Raw genomic sequence first — 15,324 nt, 5'->3', positions numbered from 1 at the left:
ACCCAGCTAAGAGCTGACTTACTCCATCATCCTGTTTTGCTGAATGGCCAACCAGATGGCTCTGGCCTGTTCTCCCTAAACTAGTATTCAGAGGCATGTTGCCTGGAATGCTCCCACCACAGCCACATAAGAACATCAGAGGAGCAGGCTCACCATAGGACACCTTGCCCAGTGCCCTCTTCATAGTGAACAGAGGAAGCTGCCTTATATTGGGTCAGACCATTGGCCCATCTAGCTCAATATTGCCTAGACTAAGTATTGTAGATGCTGCACAGCATCTTTCAAAGAAGGATCTCTCCCAGTCATACTCGGAGATGCTGAGGAATGGACCTTTTACCTGCAAAGCAGATGCTCTACGATGGAGCTGTGGTCCCTCAATCAGGTGTCAATTCTGGAAGCAACATTCTACTAGAGAGAGATGTACAGGGAACTTTCTCCCTACAAAACACTATTGACCCATGGGAAAAGTCAATCAGTGCCACGGCCAATGGGTGGGCAAAGTGGGTGGGGTTTGCACCATGGCAGGATTCTATAGGGCTCTCTCTCTCCCCCTCCCTCTGCTATCTATCTCTCCCTCTTTCCTTGTCTGTAGCTCCCCCTCTCTCACTCAGCATTATAAGATATGAGGAACAGTCACAAAACTAATCTATGCAATCAAAGCTTGAAGGCTGTGGTTGTCTATGCCTGTCCCATCACCCGCCCACCCATCCCATTGTGGAATTGCATTCTAAATACGAAGGGCCGTTATACAGGGAAAATCATTATCATACCAATGCTTTCCTAGCTTCTCTGTATTACTGGTTTGAATTACAAGATCGTCCAATCAAGGATGCTCTTATCCTGGTGGGTTTTTGTAAATGGCTCAGCCAAGTAGGACTCTGATCTCGACTACAGGCTGGGGCTTATTATAGTAGAGATAATAAAATACATTATGGTATTTTCCCCTCTTTCAAGTTGCCATATTAAAAATGCAGTAAATCAAAGGAGCCTCCACATGACAAGATGAAATCCCTGGAAGGAAAAGCGAATAGGAACACCAACAGTAAGCAAGGAAGCTTCATCGTAATAAACACTTAAGACTTTATAAAGCAAAGCACAATGGCAAACAGCTCTCACTGCTCGTCCAGAACTACAATTGCTTCTGGTTTGAATAGTGAAATTTTGCTGAGGTCCCATGGTTAAGGATTTGGAATTCTCTGGGTTACTAATTATTTAAGATACTGTGGTTACATGTTTGGTGTTCAAGAGGGCCTATTATGGCTGTGCCTTCAGGATACTGTGGTCAATTATTCAGTGTTGTACAGTTTTATTTGACCACTGGTATGAAACTTCAGCTAGGGATTCTTCTCGGGATGTGACAAGCTCAGTTTTAATGGTATGCTCCAGCCCAGGGGGGAAATTGTACACAAAGGACCCAAACAGAAATGTTCTGGTTTGGATTTAAATTCTTCACCCACGGAGCTTCCTTAGAAATCCGAGTGAATAAATAATAATTGCAAAGATAATCAAGTGATTGATAAATGTAAAAGAAGATCTCAGATTATACCCCATCAAAAAACTGCATCACATATTTTCTTGGTTTTTACCTAACACTGTCAATGTCTACAGAGAACTAGCTCTAAGAAGCCAAGATGGGCAAGGGACAGGTGAGTGGTTTCATTTCTTCAAGGAGCTTGTCTGCCTCCTCATGCCACAATCATTGAAAGTGATCCAGTACAGATGGAACAGACAATACTTTGGATGGTTCTGCTGGTTGCCTCCAAAGCTGTCCAAATCTGACCTCCAAGGGTGTCAGAGCAATGTTCTCTTCGCCAGGTGACAAAAGCCCATTCACCACTCAGAAATGCTCTTCTGGACAACTACTTGCAGATATAATGGCTGTGAAGAAGTTAGTTTTCTCTGCCACCAACACATGGTAGGCACACTGGTGCAATCTCATCCATATTTGGTCAGTTTTTGGACCAAGATTTACACCACCTGTGCTCTAACTGCTGATCCTACTGTCTTATCTCACATAGGACACTAGAGTACCAAGGTGACTTACATGCTCCAAAGCAATGACAAGGGCACTCAGGACCAATTATGTCAATGGCTCTTCCCATCTCACCCTTCCAGAGTGAGAGAAGAGGCTCAATGGGAACACCAGGCAGGTCATACCTCCAGAGGAAATACCTCCAGAGCATTCAGGAATCCGTTGGATTCCATCATTCTCCCGGGGTGGAGTGTCTCAATAAATGTCCCACCATTGAAGAGTGAAATAGCTGCGTTCAGCCCAGATCTCAAATTTAGAATTGATTGCTATAATTTAAATAGAAATACGATGTGTATCACTCTAGTGAGGGATACTGTGATCAGGTGATCTGTGAGCCTGTTCAGTCTGCTGTCCAGGTGCTGATCTTAAGACCGCTGCTCTCCCATCTTCTGGTTCTGTATTATTAAACCAGGCCTAAATCAGACTGTTGTCTGTAAAGAAAAACAGGTACCTGACTTCAAATGCAGTCCTCCATAATATCAGAAGATGGGGATGTGATTTAATGCACATAATGAATGTACAAGCAGAAGTTCTGGTCCCTTCCCACCAGGACTGCCTGAGGTGAAGCGGTTGCAATGAGACAGTGTCCTCAACTGTATCCAAGCTTCGAGAGTGAAGGGCATGGCAGGTGGCATGCACACACTCTCAACGACCTGAAGCAAATGCCTCATTTGCCAGCATTTCTCTCCCAGCTTGGGTAGCGTCCGCTATCAAACTTGGTAGCATGAAAAGGGACTTTTGAGGACAGGTGGCAGAGGTAACAGAAGCAAACCAGGGGGTGCAACACTCTCCACCCTTTGGGCATATTAATCGTATCCTGCACACTCTGGTTGTGGAAGGACACAGGAAGTTGCCGCAAGCCACATCAGTCCATTGGTCCAGCTTACTCTAACCAGCTTTGGCTCTGCAGGGTTTCAGAAAGGAGTCTCTCTCCTGGGACCTCGTACCACTGAGCAATGGCCATTCCCCAGAGTGACTGGGACAGAGTTACACTGGAACACATTATGCTATCCTGCTGACACACAAGTTTCAGGCATTGCAGGGGGTTGGAATAGATGACCCTTTGAGTCCCTTTCAACTCTATGATTCTAAGTTTTGTGACTAAGGAATCAGTGCCCAGGCTGGCACTTCCTTCAGGACAACCTGATGGTTCTCTGTTGTCAGGAATCAGGAGGGGTACGCTTTGAAAACCTTAACCGGATTCTGGCAAAAAATTCAAAGCACTGTGTAATGGAGCACACCGCTTGCCAGGAAAAAGAAGAACCACAAGTCCAGTCTCTAGACCAGCTGTGCAAAAACTCAGGCCTTTCCCCCCCCCAAAAAAAAATAGGCATGGCCGAAGCACATGTTATTTTTCAAGGTGTATGCCTGGATTGCAAAGTTTACACCTAAAAATGTAACGTATGGATATGACAAGCAGGAGTTTGAAAACTCTTGCATCATACAGATACACCTTCTAGAAAGCCACAGTTGAGTGCAGCCCCTGGTTGTGTATACACTTGGTGGGAAACCCATTTGTTTCATTGCACACAGTATGAAATGGCCCCCACACGTTTGTGTGCAAGAGGAATGCAAAAGGTAATGGAATGCACTACAGACTTTGGCCTGCTCTGATGTGGATTAGCAGCAGCAAATCACATGGAAAAACTGCTGTTCTGGACACACTCTTTCCATGTCTACTCAGAAGGAAGCCCCATTGAGTTCAATGGGGCTTACTTCCAAGAAGTGTGCACATAAGATTGAATCCTTTATTTATTTATGAGGTATTTTGAAGGCAAATTGATTAATCGGCTTAACCCAACACACATTGAACACTGTTCTTTTGTGTAGCCTAGAATCATTTTTAGTGTGCAGGGCAGAATCATTTCAACAGCACTCCATTAATTTACAATGGGATCGCTTTTGGTAGCTTTCTAATAGCTCCAAGTAGCAAACAAAGCCACTTTATCTCATTCATTTTGTGCATTTGCCTCTTTTTCCCAAGTCTCTCTCTCTCTCTCTCTCTCTTTATGAAAGGAGGCAACCATCTTAGAAACTAATCATATCAAAGAAATAAAATGTCATGAAGGAAAAGGAAAAGAAAGCAGGCAGAGAGAGAGAATGAAAAAAAAAGGAAGCCTTGTTCTTTTAACAAACAGAGTTTTGTGTTCCTCCAAACAATATTTTGTAGTCTAAACAAGTCAGGGAGAAGTACTAATCTAATAAAGGTTCATTTAAAACAAAAAATATTTGACTGTTATGTGCTAATTATTTAGGATATATGAAACCACTCTTCTTAAAGGCAAGACTTCTAGCTTTGAAATCGTTAATGCCATCAAAGCAAATGATCAGCTGAAGAAGAAAACCATTATCAGTTCATAAAAGGATAATGACTGCAGATACTTGCAGGGCTAAACATACTGGCCACAATTTGAAGGATTGTCAAGCCATACAAGGATGGCACCCAGGAATACTTAAGGCTGCACCCCCAAAACACAGATCCCAGCCACAGTATATTAAGATCTGGTCTTTATAGCAGAGATTAAATAGTTGCTCGTATAATAAACACTTTTGCTACTCCTTGGCTCCTCCAAACTAGTCTTTTTAGTCTGTCTATAAAACTTACTTCCCATAACTCTGTAGGTGACAATGAATTTCCTGTGTCCCACCACAGGCTCTCCCTCTTGCCATGGGCAACTCTGGAAATGTCATTTGCATAAGAGCCTGCTGGATGGCTCACCTAGTCTAGCATCCTGTTCTCACAGTAGCTGTGAGAAACCCACATGCAAGATTTCAGCACAAGAAAACTTCATGCTCCTGTGGTTTCCAGCAACTGGTATTCAGACGTATTGCTGCCCCAACTGTGGAGACAGAGCATAACCATCATGGCTAATAGCCTTTGATAGCCCTCTCCACCAATTTCTCTAATCCTTGTTTAAATCCTTCTAGGTTTGTGTGCATCACTCCCTCTGCGGGAGCAAGTTCATAGTTTTAACTATGCGATGTGTAAAGACATATTTTCTTTTCACTGTCCTGAACAGGCCCAAGCAGAGTTTGCCTGAGGCCCGGGGCAGGAGTCTTGTTAGAATAAGGTTATAAACTCTTGGCATGATGGTGTAAGTCCAAAAGGCTCCTGGCAGGAGCCCCCACCCAGTTTAACTCTCCAAGGCCTGGGGGCAAGTGTACCTGGCTGCCCCTGGCACACACACTGCATGGGCCTGGCCCTGAATCTTCCAACATTCAACTACTTTGAATGCCCATGATTTCTAGTGTTATGAGAGAGGAAGAAAAACTCTTCTCTACTCACTTTCTTCATGCCATGCAGAATTTTAAAAACTTCCATCACGTCACCTCCTAACTAAAAGAAATCCCAAATGGTGCAACCTTTCTTCATAGAGTTGCTCCATCCCATTGACAGTTTTGTCCGCCTTTTTCTGAACCTTCCAGGCTTCAGAACTATGACTTCGAGGAAATAAACCCAACTGATTTCAGCAGAACTTACTTTCAAGTAAGTGGTCTGTGTGATTAGGCAAGTCATGTTAACAAGGCATAATAAAATTGATGCATTGTCTAATCATTCTAGGCCCCTACTGCTTTCCACTCTGTTGCTATAAGTTGCTTCGTAGCAGAGATAAAGGGATAGCTTACATATTTAGCAGAAAGAAATGGTTATGTTCTTTCCGGACTGTGTGGTTTCAGGCTTCAGGATAATGTCTAAATGCTCTCTCTGCACACTGAAAAGCAGCATATCAAGGAAAAAATTCCCTGCACACAGAAAGACAGGAAAGCAAGGAGAAAGTGGAATGAGATTTCTACTGGCATGCTAGGTTTGTAGGTACGGGGGGGGGGAGTATTCATTGGAGGAGAAGCTTTCAAGCTTTTCCATTGTGCCTTCAGAGAATAAAATTTTGCTTGTGCTACACCAACTTTTTCATTGATAAGAAATACTCAGGAAAACCAAAAGAAACAGCTCCTAGCCATGCTTGATTTACAACACAGAACACAACTACTTTAGAATAAGATCATGGGACATCCAGGAAGGATAAAAAAATGCAGCTATATAAGAAGATGAATCATTCCCAAAATATAAACGAGCCACTTAGATATGTACCGTAAGTATATAAGAACTCAATGTGTTTGACTGTCCTTGAATCTTCCCGCCATGCTTGCCATCCTCTCCTGCCACACCAGAGTGATGCGCCACACCCAGCGGCAGATGTTGGGCTTTCAAATTTCAGCAGCGCCCTTGGAGGTGTCAAAATTTGGTGCCCTCTTGCCTTCCATTCTAAGTCATTGTTGCAGTGCCTCCTGCAGCACCCTCTCGCCTCAGCGCCCAATGCAAGCGTTCCAGTCGTGCTCCCCAAATCTGCATCTGCCACACCCTCTGAGAACCACTGATCTTTGGAATGCCTTGCCAAATGAGGCTTATCAGTCTCCATCACCCTATCGCTTCAGGCAGCATAACTGCCTAATTGTGCTGGCTCAGTTCTGTTGCATTTGGGCTGTGCTGGGATTGGATACTATTCATTTTTTAAAAAAATTGAATGTATACATTTTAGTGATTATATCTGTTTCTATTACTCTTTCCTAACCTCACTGAGTCTCCCTTGAGAAATAGGCAATACAGATATAAAATAAATTAAAAAATGAAATAAATCCTACCCCACCTGAAGCCTTTTGTGGAAGAGTCCAGACTTTGCCACTTGCTTTTGTTGGGTGAACTGACCCCAGTTTATATCAATGATAGGGAGATTCAATACCATTTGCTAGAATCTTTGTTCATTGCGTGAAACCCCAGTTCCAGAACAGCTGCATAAAAACCTTCTTAGGCAATTGTACACAGTGGTGAAGTTGTGAGATGATAAAAATATCAGTAACTGCAACAAGCAAGGAATCTCAACTTGAAAGGAAAAGATGCTACAGTACCACGGTTTTCACTTATCATCTAAATGGAAGCCCTTCAAGGACATAGCTGTCAACCTTCCCTTTTTTTGTGGGAAATTCCCTTATTCCAGCGTCGTTTCCTGCTGCTTCCTGCTGCTATACCAGATTGTTAGATATCCCATAGACTGTCTCCGGGACAGGTGAGGCTGCTGATCCCTTATTTTCAGATCTGAAAGTTGATAGCTATATTCAAGGATCTATCAAGTAGATCAAGGGTGTTTGTATATTTCCCCCACCCTGTGATTCAGCTACTTAGCTTACACATTAAAACTCTCTAGATAGTTAATCAGCTTCTCCTCAGGCTGTTTTACACTCACCGTCCCATGATAGACTAAGGAGTGCAATCAGTCAATTTCCCTTAATTTAGTGGACCTCTTGCATTGTTAAATGCATTCTTCCTTTCCATTGTCTGCATTTATAACTATTTCAAAATAAAATTCCAGGCAAAAGCAAATGGAAAAGGGTTTACAGGAGTTCATTGAAGGCAAGGCTTTTGCCATCCTCATTTTTAGTAGCAAATGAGTTTTCCACTACTATTGTGGAACTTCATCAAACTGCATGTCATGTCGTTCTAGGTCTTTTTATTTGACCCTTTAAAATCGTGTTCAATGGCATCCCAGACACTGACTTTCAGAGAATGAAAAGTCAGTGAATAAACAGAATGAAAAGCAACCTTGGCCTTAGCTCTTACTTCTGTCCCAACTACTGTGCTGTACTGGGTATTTATTTGTTATTATGCACACTGTAAATAATGTACAGGGTGCATAACATTTCTTCATTGAAGGGGATTGGAATAGAGGACCCTCATGGTACCTTCCAACCTTACAGTTCTATGATTCTAAGTGAGGCTAAGGCTAAGATGGAACTTTAGAGAGGGCTTGGCTCAAAATTAATTATCAGTGAAGAGCTTAAAGGGAACGAGCGATATTTTAGGTAGACTTCGAATGGCAGGATTTTCAGGTAGAATTTTCTTTTGTCTGGCCCTGAAGATTCTGGGCAGTCATGCTGGATCAATGGACTGACTCTGTATAATACCACTTACAATATTCATAAGTCATTTGCTGAATGTAAAGGAGATCGATCCAACCACATGGGGCAGCATGGTATAAGGCATGGAGTTGGAAATGGAAGAAGAAAAGGGAGGGGATGGCTCAATGACTTTGTGATGGAATAAGCAAGACCCTCTTTATTTTATTGGGTTTTTTATTTTTAAAAAACACACTTTATTGGAAACCCCACTGGGAGAAAATCCTATCAATATAGTGCATATTATTAGGTACAAGATCAAACTATTTTTGCACTACCTGTGTTTGCTACCTTATCCACCAATGAAGCAGAACCCTTGCAAAGCAAATGATCACAAATACATGGTGACAACTTCATTCACTGATCTAGTGTAACTGTCTATAGTCTGGGCTAAATTCCAGCATTGTTTTCTGACATTCTCAATGGGTAAAAACAAACAAACAAGCCAGAATGCTCGTTAATTCTCCCATTAGCTGGCATTGCAATCCCTCATGGCAGAATTGCCTGTCTCCACTTACTATCCATCTTAAATCCAAGGCTGGCAAAAGATTCCTTCCTTGAGGATGCCACTTTGTCAATTACACTCAGTTGTGAACGGCAGCACATGTTTCATACCATCCCATTAAAATGTAATCTGCTGTAACATCTTTTGTTAACATCTTTAACCAACAGGTTTGCAGTTAACAGAATGGAGGAAAGGGGTCAAGATTCAGACAATGAATCTGTGATTCACCCCCTCCCCAAATATTATAAATTTTCCTACCTGGTAACCACATCATAAACTGTTACCGTACATCCTATTAATCAGAAGGTACTGCTAAAATGTTAGGAGACCCGGTCACTTGGTCAGCAAATGAAGTGACTTAGCAAACTTTTCTTTTTAAAAGCCTGTTAAGGATAAAGAGGGACTGTACCCAGTGCCCCTTTCATTGTTGACTGAATCTTAGCGGTCCAGTTGCTGCACTGTCTGTCTCCTTGTGGCTCATATCAAACAGTCTTACCTTAGCAGCCAAATAATGTCTGGGCAGATCACCACCAATACACAAATTTCTATGCCCTTTGCTTTTTTTGTGGAATGCAGAACACCAAAGTTATTCAAGTCAGGAGGCAAGGAGAGAAATCCCATAACTCAATAAGAGTACAATGTCCCTAATAATCTGAGTATTGGGAAGATGGGACAGGAGGAAAAGAAACCTTATTATGGAGGGGAGCCGTTTCGGTAGATATGATCACAGATCTCCAGAGTTACCTTCGTTTTGACTCCCAAACCCTGGCTAGCAACTGATCTGGTGGTGTGGGGACACTTCAGTAGTGGAATGGAGGTTAGAGTTGCAGCTCCTGTCTCACCCACCCCCAAATAAACTAGAAACCAGTTTTCTTTCCACAGCCACTAATGTCTTTCTTACTGTGAGTGTATGTGGTGGAGATTTATTCTGTCAGGGAGCTGAATTTGATTCCTGGGCTCTCCAACTATTGACCTCTATTATGAGAGTGAGCATTGATGCCCTTACCCTCACTTAGGAGAGCAACAACTATTCCCCTATAATTGGAGACACATTTATATCCTGATCATTAAGCGCTTAGCAATCAGTACCACTGATTTCAATCAAGCCGGCTTAGGATCACTGTCTTACAATGTTCTGATTTCATGCTCAACTTTGCAATTTTGCCCCTCTGCCAACTGGACGCACTAATGTCACTCAACAAATAGCAAAACAATGAAAAATTATCATTCTTCCTAGTAGCGCCCACTGTTTCTACTACTGTGTAAAATGTAATACATCTCACATTTCCTCCATGGAGAATAAGGCAACATTCATGAGTCCCACTCGCCTCCATTTTATCTTCACAACACCCCTGCGAAGTGTTGTGTGCACACACACAACAGAGAGAAAACACTGTGATAGGGCTGGCAATCATTACTCTGTTGCCATGTTTTTATTTCTTTATCTTTGGGCTGCGTGCAGTGCAAGTCCTACGCAGAGTAGGCCCATTCAAATCAGCCAAGTACCTCAAGTCCATTAATTTCAGTGGGTCTACTCTGAGTAAGACCAGCATTTGGCTACAACCCACTGTTAGCTAGAGATCCCTAGACAAGAGACCCTCCATGTTCAGGAGCAGTCTATCTCTGAATGCTGTGGACGGACCTGAGAGGGGAAGGAGCTCCCCCTAATCCTGAAACTGGTGTTTGTTTGTTTTTAAGAAAAGAGGGTTAGAGTTAAGTTCCTGAAGCATCATGTGGGCTGATACAGAGCAGTTTGGTTGCAAGCAGAGGAGCGGGCTGCGCGAACCGGATGGGAAAGGAGGAAGGCAGGGATGGTATCCTACCGAGAGAAAGAAAGAAAGAAAGAAAGAAAGAAAGAAAGAAAGAAAGAAGTAGGCAGGGATGGCTTCCTACCTCGCCTTGCCGGTGATAATGCTTCAGCCCCTTGCCCCCCTGGCCCAAGATTTTGCCCTTCTTGCTGCTCCCGAGAGCCAATCCTTGGTGGAAGGTGGTCGACCTGTTGGTGGTCGCCTGCGTCGGCGTCTCGCCCATTAGGGTGGACTTGATAGAGTTCACCTTGGTGCCGTCTAGCTGGGAGCTCTCCACCACCAGGAGCGCAGCCAGGAAGAGTAGAGGGCGCGACGTGGAGAACTGATTCCAGCTCAGCATGATCATCTCCCCTCGCCCCAGAAAGGAAGGCTGACGCTTCTTTTCCGGGGTTTGGGGGTGGGGTGTGGGTCTTGTTCTTGGCTTGACTGGTGCGTTTTATATAGATATTTCAAAGCACCTTCTGCTTCTATTGCATCGCGATGTTCTTCTCATTCACGGAAGCGCAGGCGATGCACATCAAAGCCCCCCAGATGGCATTTTGGAAAAGACTCCGAGGAGACTGGCGCGAGAAGCGCTCCCTGGAGGGGGCGGGCTGGCGGGCGGCTCGGTCCTTGCGGCAGCGGCTGCGCTTCTGGAGAAGGAGGGAGCGAAAGGAAGGCAGTCCCTGCTCGCCGCCCGCCTGCTCCGCCTCTAGCTGCTGCCGGAGCAGCCCGCGGGGCGAACTCCAAGGCGACCCGCTCCCGGTCGAGGCAAGGCTGGATGGCTGGCCGGGCGGGCGGGCTTAGCGCCCTCTCGCTCGCGCTTCCGTCGGGGAAAAAGGGGCACACGCTCGCTTCCTTCGCGCTTGTAGTTAGCTGGTCCCGGACATCCCGAGGGAAGGCCAGGCGAAAGTCCTGGGTGGGTGCTGGGGGAGAAGGACCCAGCGCGCCTAGCTGGGCAGAAGCGGATTCAAGCGCCTCGTCCGTCCCGTCGGTCCGCGCTCCAGCCTGGTCCCCGGCAACTCGCCTAGCTCTCCTCCTACCCCCTTCGTTTTTATAGCTTCCCCCGGCGCAGTTTTCCCTCCGCCCCCCAAAAGCCGAGCCGAGTTGACAGGGAGGGAAGCTGACTCATACGCCCTCCTCTCTCCCACTCCCCACATCTCCTCCCAAGTCCCACCCGGCGCCTTCCTCCTGCTCCTCCTCCTCTCGAGCCCTCGGAGTACAGAAAGAATAAATAAAACGGTCTGCCCTGACTCTGTCCGGGTCTAAAGTACCTTCCCGCCTTCGCACTCATCTCTGATGCGGTCTTTCTTCCCCCTACCCCGGGGGAAAAAACCCTTCTTTTTATAGTAAAAGGGCTTTTGGGGAGCTTAGAGCCCTCGTTTTCTTTTGGAAATGGAACCCCCCGCCTCTAATAAATGTTGGGGACCGGTCAGGATTGCCAGGCGTCGGAAGGCACAGAACTCTTCCCCGCTTTGCGCTCAGAGCTCTGTGCGAGACCGGAAGCCTGCGAACCTTTGACACAAGGTTTTGTTCAATAGGGTTTTCTCGCCGGCGAACACACTGCACAGTTTGCTCCGGAATCCGAAACGCATGGGGTGGGGGTGAGGATTTTTCTAGTTGCGCTTAAACTGTTAGGCGTCTGGCGGCACCTGAGAAACTCATAAGTGTGCCTGGCGCATTTCATAGTATATATACCTTCTTCTTTGGCGATCACTCGCCATATATAGATATGGAGGAAGATGAGAGAGAGAGAGAGAGAGAGAGAGAGAGAGAGAGAGAGAGAGAGAGAGAGAGTTCTGTCTAAGTCAGACCAGACCTCCATGAAATACAAATGATATAAGTATATGCTATTATTCTGCAACCTTTAAAATATATCCAAGTTTAGGCAACGGGGCAGTTCACATCAGCAGGACTTGGCAGTATTGCTCGCATTACACCTGATATTTCAAAGGGCATATTTCGATATCAACCACCAACCGAGGCTCGCCAGTCATACATGCCGGGCAAAGTGCTCTCTGGCCCTGCGAAGCTGTAGCTGCGATCAAATCTGCTGGCCACCAAACTCCTTGTAGCTGTTTCCTGCTGCAACAGAACCGACGGGACTGGGTCTTGTCCCTGACGCCAGAGGAGACCCTTGGCTTTTATTGCTGGGTGGAGCCAAGCTGAGCCTCTCTCCTCACCCCCACCCGGTGCCTGAACAGAGCCCACCACCCATGATTTCGAATCCATCAAAATATTTCCCCTGTTCTTGGCTGAGTTGAAATTCAAAACGCTTCCATTCTTTGCTTCGGCGGGCTTGTATGGATCAGGTTGAGGAGCCCTTGTTAGAAAGTTATCTCACTGCCCCATGGGCATATATTTAATATATCCCCAACCTGCATTGCAGGGGGTTGGACTAGATTACCCTCGGATCCCTTTCACCGCTACAATTCTATGATTCTTTGAGCTCTTATTCAAGGGGAGCTCTCCAGTCCAGGCGGGGAGGGCTCTCAGCATGTGCTCAGAGAATCACATCTCTCTGACCATTTCATGCTACAGCACCCTTCTAATTTTGGTACTTAAAAAAATAAAATAAACCCCGGTCCCCTCCATCTCTTGCTTCGCGAAACTTCTTGTCTGATAAAGTTCTAGAAAGCTTGTCTCGCTTTCTGTGGCATCTTTGGCTGGTGAACTTCGGGTTTTGGAGTTCCCGCTTGTTTCAAGTGTACCACGGTTGGGTCCAAGGCAGCAAGAGATACTGGATCTCTGAAAGTCAGAAGGACCATTGGACTGACGTGTCTGCGTGCTGTTGCCATAAGTTCTTTCCTCTTCCTCTCTCTCAAAATATCTTTATAGGCAGCGATGGTGGAGTGGTTAAGAGGAGGATCTGGGAGACGAGGGTTCAAATCCCGCTGGGCCATAGAGCTCCCTGTGTGTCCTTGGGTTAGTCACTGCCTGTCAGGTCGACCTACCTCAAAGGGCTGTTGTGGGGATAAAATGCGGAGGAGGAGAACCATGTACACCACCTTGAGCTCCTTAGAGGAAAAGATGAGATAAAAACGCAATAAATCAATAAGAATATATGTTCTAAGAGATTAGGGTACTGTCCCTGAGATAAGGAGTGGGATGGGATCCGGAGGGGGGACAGACTTCAGCCTTCACCTGCTTTCTTTTTTACTAGATCCCCCAAATCGAGCCAGGTGCAAGACACATCCATTGGGACGAACGTATTCTGAGCCGAGGAATATGAGCTGCAGAACTGAGCTGAGTTCAAGTCCTTCTTCCACGCAAAGATCCGCTCCAGCTCTCTTCATTTCAGTCCTTTCTTTTAACGGGGTGTGTGTGTGTGTGTGTGTGTCATTTTGTCGTGGCCCTTTGTTAAACAACAAGGCTCATAAATCCTTCCCGGTCTACTTCAGATCACCCAGACAAGGAGCGGAGAGGCTGCATTTTCTGGTCAATTTCTTTCCTCCCTGCGTAAAGAGGCGCCAAGGGTGCAACCTTATAGATGTCTTGCTCAGAAGTGAGTGGGTATCCTCCTAACCCCACTTACCTGAGAGTAAGCCTCATTTTCAACAGGACTTACTTCTGAGTAGGCACAGCCAGGACTGGGCTGTAAACCACGGGCATTGGAGGTCTCCTCTGGATTCGCCTGGTTCAGAAAAGTGACAGCATAGGAATCCTCTTGATCCAGGAAATGTCGATCTAAGGAGGATATGAGGACACACACAAAAAACCTCGCAGGACGGTGCTTTTGAGGCGGCTCCATGGTCCTGAACATTAGCTTTCTACGGTTTTCCCCCATTCCTGGGCGCAAGAAATTCCCATTTGTTTCAACCAGAAGCAGCGAATCTGAATCAAGTTTCTTCTCCCCATGGGATCTGCCCGGGATGGATCTGCTTCTGAGTAAACACGCATGGGATCGGGATACAAGCCCTTGTCCAGAGAAGGGTGAGAGCATACCTACTCAGAAAGATGGTGCACGGAGTTCAACGGGGCTTACTCCCAAGAAAATGGGTATTGGTTTGCAGCATAAAAGCAGCGAGAAGAAAGTTCTATTAAATTTACGCAGGAGATACGCAGGGGGTTGGACTAGAGGAACCCTGAGATCCCTCCCAACTCTATCATTCTTTGATTCTATGAAAAAGACCTAGGTGCCAATCCCCCTTTTGGGAGGGTGGCATTTAGACACCCTTTGAGGTAGTCCCATGGACTGGTGGTTTACACGTTTCAGACAGACTAGGTTTAAGTGCATATATGGTCATAGTCATACTCCCAGGAAAGAGGACTGAGGGGCGCGATCCTTCTGCAGAGATTTCTGCAGAAACGTGGCGCTCCGGAGTTCCTGCCCCGAAACACAATCAAAAATTTCTACTTATCTGGGAGTTTATGCTTCTCTTGTGTGTAGGCGCCTCTCACACAACCAGCACCTTGTGAAGACGAAAAGGAAATGTTTCATCTGCCTAGAGGAGGACTGATAACTTGACGGGCTCTTTCCAGCTGACACCGGCAGGAAGGAAGATAGCCAGGCAGAGAATCGAGCGCTGGTGTACAAACAAGGGACATCTCGACGTTTTTCTTTGATGGGGTTTCGGAGTAAATTCCGCTGAAGTCGCTGGGATTTACTTCCAAGTCTTCCTGCTGTGATCGAGTGGAAAAGATTTCGACTGGCAGAAAACGTTCACATGGAGGGCCTGGGGAAATGTAATCTTCCTCAAGGCGGGGGTGGGAGATTTCCCAGCAGCCTTTGCCAACCTGGTGCCCTCCAGATGTTTGGCACTGCAGCTTTCATCAGTCCCAGCTAGCACAGCTAGGAGGTACTGAGATCATGCGTCCCCACTCCCTCCTGCATTCTGAAGTAGTACAAATCCATACACTCTCCTTGAAACCAAGAAATCTGATGCCCCCATACTGCCATTATTCTGCTCCCTGTGTAAACCAGAAGAATAATAGATTTGTCCAGTAGGAAGGGACCCTGAGGGATCAACTCCTGCCTGGAAACCACTGTGGAAGGATATGTGGATCCAGAATTGGACTCCACAGTCACTTACGGACTCACTGTTAAAACC

The 15,324-nt window shown here is 45.8% G+C and overlaps 1 protein-coding gene and 1 long non-coding RNA gene across 2 annotated transcripts in view; one reads left to right on the top strand and one right to left on the bottom strand.

Moving 5' to 3' along the window:
* DKK2 (dickkopf WNT signaling pathway inhibitor 2) overlaps positions 1 to 11,293 on the bottom strand; it is a 59,845-nt gene extending 48,552 nt beyond the window's left edge. Inside the window, exon 1 of the mRNA XM_081020411.1 lies at positions 10,380 to 11,293. Coding sequence (XP_080876537.1) covers positions 10,380 to 10,640 — 261 coding nt within the window. The 5' untranslated portion in view covers positions 10,641 to 11,293. The remainder of the gene's footprint in view (positions 1 to 10,379) is intronic.
* A 1,740-nt stretch (positions 11,294 to 13,033) lies between these two features.
* On the top strand, positions 13,034 to 14,869 carry LOC308485185. The gene is made up of 2 exons (XR_013990458.1): positions 13,034 to 13,198; positions 13,437 to 14,869. It is a non-coding gene; the product is annotated as an uncharacterized lncRNA (long non-coding RNA).
* The last annotated feature ends 455 nt before the right edge of the window (positions 14,870 to 15,324 follow it).

This window comes from Podarcis pityusensis (genome assembly GCF_964106645.2).
Source record: "Podarcis pityusensis genome assembly, chromosome: 9".
Lineage (NCBI taxonomy): Eukaryota > Metazoa > Chordata > Lepidosauria > Squamata > Lacertidae > Podarcis > Podarcis pityusensis.
This window is presented reverse-complemented; position numbering and strand designations above follow the sequence as displayed.